Source organism: Equus caballus, chromosome 7 (assembly GCF_041296265.1).
Source record: "Equus caballus isolate H_3958 breed thoroughbred chromosome 7, TB-T2T, whole genome shotgun sequence".
NCBI classification, from domain to species: domain Eukaryota; kingdom Metazoa; phylum Chordata; class Mammalia; order Perissodactyla; family Equidae; genus Equus; species Equus caballus.
The window spans coordinates 75,453,157-75,460,693 of record NC_091690.1 but is presented as its reverse complement, the minus strand read 5'-3'; the positions used below and the strand labels follow the sequence as shown (position 1 = coordinate 75,460,693).

Below are 7,537 nucleotides of genomic sequence, written 5' to 3'. Positions count from 1 at the left end.
CTTATTTAACATATATTGGAAGTCCTAACCAGATCAATCAGGCAAGAAAAAGAAATAAAAGGGATCCACATTGGAAATGAAGTAGTGAAACTGTTACTCTTTGCAGATGACATGATTTTATATCTAGAAAACCCTAAAAATTCCACTAAAAAACTTTTAGAAACAATAAAGGAATACAGTCAAGTCACGGGATATAAAATCAATGTGCAAAGATCGATTGCGTTTCTATACACTAACAACGAAGTAGCAGAAAGAGAAATTAAGAATACAATCCCATTTACAATTGCAACAAAAAGAATAAAATACCTAGGAATAAACTTAACCAAAGAGGTGAAAGATCTGTACACTGAAAACTGTAAAACATTGTTGAAAGAAATCATAGAAGACACAAAGAAATGGAAAGATATTCCATGCTCTTGGATTGGAAGAATTAATACCATTAAAATGTCCATACGTCCTAAAGCAATCTATAGATTCAACACAATCCCTATCAAAGTTCCGACAACATTTTTCACGGAAATAGAACAGAGAATCCTTAAGTTTACATGGAATAACAAAAGACCCTGAATAGCCAAAGGATTCCTGAGGAAAAAGAACAAAGCTGGAGGTATCACACTCCCTGATTTCAGAATATACTACAAAGCCATAGTAACCAAAAGAGCATGGTACTGGCACAAAAACAGGCACAGATCTGAGTACTCATTCCTCTAATACTAGGAATGCGCCTGAGAGTCCATGGCAAAGTCTCTTTTTAGTTCTTCTCTTGCTTAACGAGACCTTCCTAGCCAAAGATCAAATCCACCTACCAAGAGAGCCCCCGTTATGACTGGTTGATGAAGCAGGATACAAGCTCACTCAATTTACACTAATTCAGGACAACTGTGAAAGGCCACTCCAGCTACAGAGATCCTTGTGTAAACATCTGGCTGATGTTTCTTGGCATTTCATCACTTCTTTGTTCATTTACCTTGCCCAACTTTAAGAGAAAAGCTGTATTAGTTTTCTAAGGCTTCTGTAATACAGCCCCAGAAATTTAGCGCCCTAAATCAACTCAAATTTAATATCTTACATTTCTGTTTGTTAGAAAGCTGATGCATTTCTCACTGGGCTAAAATCAAAGTGTAAGCAGGTTGACATTCCTTTCTGAAGACACTAAAGGATAATGTTTTATTGCTTTTTACAGCTTTTACAGGCTGCCCATATGCCTTAACGCATGTCTCTCTTCTGCATTTTCAAAGCCAGCAGTGAAAGGTTGAGCCCTCCTCATGTGGTATTACTCTGACTTTACTTTTGATATCACATCTCCTTCTCTGATTCTAATTCTTCTGCTTGTTTTGTCTCCTTTTAAGGACTCTAGTGATTACCTTGGGCTCACCTGGATAGTCCTGGATACTCTCCCTATCTTAAAGCCAGCTGATAAATAACCTTAATTCCATCTGCAAACTGAATTTCTCTTTGCCATGAAACTTAACATACTCAGAAATTCTGGAGATTAGGAAATGAATATCTTTAATGGGTTATTGTTCTACCCACCACAACACTGGAGTAAGCTTCCTACAGGCAAATCTTCATCTCAGAATGTGCTTTTTAATAAACGCAACCTGCAAAGGCTGCTTAATCAGGGTCTTTGAAGAGGCCAGCAAGAAATCACAATTGCAAAGAGAAACTCGCAGTTAATAGTCCCCAGATGTTCAAAGATTATTTATAAGACTAAAAAAAAGAGCTAATACTATAGTAAGAAACTAGAATTTTCTAAGATATAGAATTAAAAATTATTCAGTTCTGGATTTTAAAGTACATGTGGTCAACAGCCTTAAAGAGGTGAGAGAGAGAGAATGAGAGAGAAAGAATTACAATCATAAAGAAGGCATAGGTTTTATGAGAAGTATTAACATAGAAAATTTAAATATTGAAAAATAATTGTACTGAGGAACTTAAGAGTAGAATGGAAACCACTGAAAATAAAAATTGTGAGTGCTAGGGGACGGCCTGGTGGTGCAGCAGTTAAGTTCACACGCTCTACTTCAGGAGCCCGGGGTTTGCTGGTTCAGATCCCCGGTGGGGACACAGCACCGCTTGGCATGCCATACTGTGGTAGGCATCCCACATATAAAGTAGAGGAAGATGGGCATGGATGTTAGCTCAGGGCCAGTCTTCCTCCCCAAAAGGAGGAGGATTGGCAGCAGTTAACTCAGAGATAATCTTCCACAAAAAAAAAAAATTGTGAGTACTAAAAATAGGTGCATGGATTTTCAGGACCACAGTAAAATAGATAAAGTGATGGAAGGAGGAAAAGAAAATTAAAATACCTGGTAGTAAGATAAGGAGTTCCAATTTTATTTTAAAGTATTTACAGAAGAATATGGAAATAAAGTTGGGAAGAATACTTAAAGAAATAAAATTTAAAAAGCTCCTAGAATCATTAGATATATAGTCTTAGAATGTAAGAACTGATTGAATACTGAATCTGATTTTTTATAAAAAATTAAATATCTAGACTCAATATAATGAAATTTAAAACATCAAAATTAAGATGACAAAGTACAAGAAAAAAATCTTTTCAAAAGAAGAAAATGATTAACATCACTTATCATTAACAACACTAGCTGCCAGAAAAAAAAAAGTTGAACAATTAATTCAAAAAGCTGATGGAATAAAACTTTGTTCCATAATTCTACAAATTTTTGATCTGTTATTCAAATATGAGGGCAAATGAGGACATATTTACATATAAAAATATAATTATTTATTACCAGAGCAGGTGGAATTGTCACTGGCATCAGGGGTGTGCTAGGGAATAATAGATATATTCTCCACAAAGATTGTGAATCCCAGAGCAAGGAGATATTCATGAAGATTTGTTGCAGAAATAAAGCATTAAAATATATATGAATAATTAAAAATGGTCATTTAAAAAGTTTTTTTTAACCTGGAAACACCGTTCCAGATAATTCCAACATGAAAGAGAGAGATGCACTGTACAAGTAAAACAGAAAAAGGAAAAAAAAACCTAAAAGTTTTATTTTGCTCAGAGTAGGGTAGTTACAAATTAATTTAATTAGAAAACTAATATTTAACTAATTACTGTCAAGAAGCAAAGTTTAATTAGGAAAACATGAAGGTGAAAAAAAAGAAACATGTTGGAATGTTTGAAATTGTTTTAAAAAGTGATCAAAACCAAAGATCAAGAAAGCAGAAATATGTTCTAACTAGTTGCAGTCTTGCTACCCAATAATTCTACCTCAAAATATAAAACCTAGATAAATTATTTACAAAAGCACAAAGAAATAAATTCAAGAATGTGCAGCATATTTTCTAATTAAAATACATATATATGTATCTATTAATATATGAATACTTAAAATAAAACACAAAGTATTTTAATCTATATAAAAAAAATGATCTAACTAAAATACTGTGCCTGGTTGTAAAACTAAAAAATTTGTGGAGGGAGGGTGAAAAGTGTAAAGGGGCACAAATGAATGGTGGTGGATAAAAACTAGACTATTGGTGGTGAACATGAAGCAATCTGTACAGAAACTGATATATAATAATCTATGCCTGAAATTTACACATTGTTATAAGCCAATAAAATATCAATTTTTAAAAAAAATTTTGTACTGTGATGTTAGAAAAACACATGATATATTTTGCCTCTGGAAAAATGGCAAGAAATTGTGCAGGGCAGTGTTAAAGGTGATTTCAACTTTAATTCTGTAAATATCTTATTGAGTATTACTTTGAGATGAGCATTAATATTGAAAGTCATTAATTTGTTAGTTATAGAAACCAAGATAGTTGTTATATTGCTACTTTAGTGTCTTTTTTAAAAAGTATGATAAAGATAAAATAAATATTGCTTTTTAAAAATGTAAGCCAATGTGGCAAGTTTGATGATGCAAAAGGTTATTGCTTGGTCTTTGGGAAATCTTATTATTGAATTAATTGAAAGCCCTCAGTCTCAAAAACAAGTAGGTATTCATTGGTTGGGTTGACAGCTTGTACATTAAAATGACTGGGGGAACTAGAGATAGATCCATGTGTCTAGGATGAGAGGGCTTAGATTTGAGGATGGAGTGATTAGGGTCCGATGGAGACTGAAAGAACAAAAATGAATAAAATGATAGGAAAAGTCCAGAAGGCGTCACGCAGATGGAGAGAAATCCTAAATGTAATTTGATTTCAAGATGCACTTTATGCTTATGCTATGGGCCTGAATGCAGCGAGAGGCAATCAGTGATGGTATTGTTGGTATTAGTGAGAAATAGTTTTGAAGTTACATATTTGTTTTGGCTATCATTCCACTGAGTCTTACAGATTTGGCAGATCATTCTAGTTCAAGCTACAGAATTAGCAATGATTTTTTTGAACTCATAAACTTGGCTTTTTTTTAAGAACACAACAGGATGCAAGCTTCACAGGCCAGACATTTATGTTAGTTTGGTTCATTGATTCATCCCTAGCTATTCCAATGAATTGAGAAATACAATAGACACATAATTAATGTAAGTTAAGTGAATAATCAAATGGATGCATGAATGAAAGATTGAATGAATGAAGTAGGATCGAGGGTCAAACTTCCAGTGCCACACTTCTCTAATTGCTGCAGAGCACCAAAGATCAATATTATGAGTTCTTTCCTCAGAAAAGAAGCAAACGTAAGCTCTCAAGGACTCTGCATGAAGACATGTAGACAGAGGCCACACAGTTCCCTTCCAGGATAGCCCCTTAGCCTTGTGTGTGTGTGTGTGAGGAAGATTGGTCCTGAGCTAACATCTGTGCCAAAGTTCCTCCATTTTGTATGTGGGATGCTGCCACAGTACAGCTTGATGAAGTCCACACGCAGGAACAAAACCTGCAAACCCTGGGCCACTGAAGCAGAGAACACAAATTAACCGCTATGCCACCCAGCTGGCCTGCCTATTAGCTTTTGAACATGAGATGCAATGAAATTTCTATAAGTCTTAGAATCCATTAATAGAAGGTAGGAAAACTCAACTTGTATCGCAACCTGCAGCAATAGGTTAGGACCAAGTGATATTCATTAAGCCAAGGACACACAAGTCTTCCTAAATGGACCAAAATCCTTAGTAAAAGAATTTAGTAGGAGTCTTATTTATTAGTAAAGACATGGAGCACTCGCTCTCGTATTTGTTTTGTCCTCACACCATAAATGATAGGGTTGAGCAAAGGTGGGATAACCAAATAGAGGTTGGCAACAAGAATGTGAATATAGCGAGGTATGTTGTGTCCGAATCGGTGAGTGAGGAAAGAGAAGACTGAGGGGATATAAAAAACACAGATGACCCCAACATGAGAACCACATGTGCTTAGGGCTTTTAGCTGTGCATCCTGCGATGGGAGGTGGAAGACAGCACGAAGAATGTAAATGTAGGAGATGCCAATAAGGACTAGATTCAGGACAAAAAAAGAAATGACAAAAAGGCCATAGATAGCATTGATACGGATGTTTCCACAGGACAATTTTGCAATGCCCATGTGCTCACAGTAGGAATGAGCTATTATACGAACCTGACAAAAAGGAAGGCGGTAGATGAGGTAGATCATGGGCAGTGTAAGAAGGACTGGACGAAATAAAATGCACGTGCTGATTCCCATCAGTACTCGGGATGTTAAGATGGTTGTGTAGTGGAGAGGAGCACAGATCGCCACATAACGGTCAAAGGCCATGGCCAGTAAGACCTCAGCTTCCATGCCAGTAAAAGTGTGGATCAGAAACATCTGGGCCACACAAGCTCCAAAGTTAATCTCATGAGCATCAAACCAGAAGATACCCAGCATGCGGGGCACAGAGGTTGTAGAAAGGGCCAGATCAATTGTTGAAAGGATGGCCAGAAAGTAGAACATGGGTTCCCGGAGGGTCTGTTCTGTCTTGATGACGAGCAGAATTGTGGCATTGCCCAGTAAAGCCACAAGGTAAGCAGAGCAGAAGGGCAAGGAGATCCAGACATGGACCTCTTCGAGACCTGGGATTCCAATGAGGAAAAATGTGGCTGGGTGAAAACTGCTCCTGTTCTGATATTTCATCCTATCACTGGACAAGGAGGTAAAGCTGCTCCTCCTGCAGGGAGAAAAAATGAGAAACAGAGCGCAAGAGAGAGAGAGAGAGAGATCAGAGGAAAGACATGGTATGTCAATTTCTAGCTTAGTATTTCAGCACAGAATTGATGTCATGTTCACTATATGAGTAAACCTGTTGGTGAAGGACATAGAGACATTTGACAGGCCAGGCCAAAGTCATATTCAGTGTTTTCATTCTGCCTGTTGATTGAATTCTAATTCCAAACATTAAGGTTTGCAGCAAACTCAATACAGATCTCTAGTAATTAGAAGTTGCCATTTACTTTGGAAGAGAATAGGATGTGATTCCATTCTGGGAAATTCACTCTCTGGTGAGTGACACTGGAAACAACAAGAACGCACATAGACCTAACTAATATACTACGGAGGCAAGCAAAACTGCCTTTAAGCAATCCATAATGGAAATAAATCATAGACCAAGGTGTATAGGTACTCATTCATAATCTGAAGTCTTCTGACTCCTCGTTATTCACTGATACAGGGATACATATGTAAAAACTCTGACCCAAGCCCAGTAGCCTGTCACAGACACCAAATCAGATTATAAGAGACAGAGTCACATGATCTCAGGCAATTCCTGGCTCCTCGAGTTGCTTGGAACAATGGCTTGGAGCGGAAACAGCCATTGTTCATGATTTACAGACTACACAGAGTATCAGTTGGGAAAGGGAAAAGGAGGGTAATCTAATGCAATTTACACTCTTTTGTTTAGTATCCACAGCATATCAAGTATTCTCAGAGCACCTATTCGTTTTACTTGTGCTAACTTTACCACTGCCGTGGAACCAATACTTGCTTGGTTACTCCTTCTATCAGTGCAAGATGCTGGAAACCTGGGTAGAAAACCCTGCAAGCCTTGGATGATCTTGGTACCAGAAAAGGCTTTTTTTTGTAGCTCTCTGGGATAGCAGTGTCTTAATAGAGAAAATGTACTTCTGCAGTGATCTAAAGGGGATAGAGAAAGATAAATAAGCAATGCCTTAAAAATGCTACAGAATAACTCAAACTGCTGAAAACGTAAAGAAACTTACCCTGGGGTGTGTGATACAGCAGTTGTAGTTAAAAATAAAGCATAGAGAACCTTGCTTTCATCCTTGTCATAGCTTTACTTTCGTACAATCTTTTAATTATTTTTTTTTCAATGTAGTAACATACCAAGGTGAGAAAAAAAAATTTATATTTTTTGAGTTCAGTCCAACATAGAGAGTACAAGTGTGGCAGGATGGACTGGCCCTTAATTGTGTTCTATGAAAATATAGACATCCTGGCCAATCAAGAAACCGTTGCTTAGTAGAAAGATGATGGTTAAGGCCAAGGCTAGTGAGTTCCTGTTGCTTATTTTGGAACAACACCAGGAGCCCACTCTCAACAATAGGTCTCCACTAGCTCCATCCCTTTCCAGTGCCGCAGAACTTTATTTCATCCAATGCAATTG

General features: G+C 37.0%; 1 protein-coding gene across 1 annotated transcript; it reads right to left on the bottom strand.

Moving 5' to 3' along the window:
- Positions 1-5,112: 5,112 nt before the first annotated feature.
- Positions 5,113-6,048, bottom strand: OR52J3 (olfactory receptor family 52 subfamily J member 3). Its single transcript, NM_001390896.1, has one exon. The coding sequence runs from the start codon at positions 6,046-6,048 to the stop codon at positions 5,113-5,115; it is 936 nt and encodes a 311-aa protein (NP_001377825.1).
- Between the last annotated feature and the right edge of the window lie 1,489 nt (positions 6,049-7,537).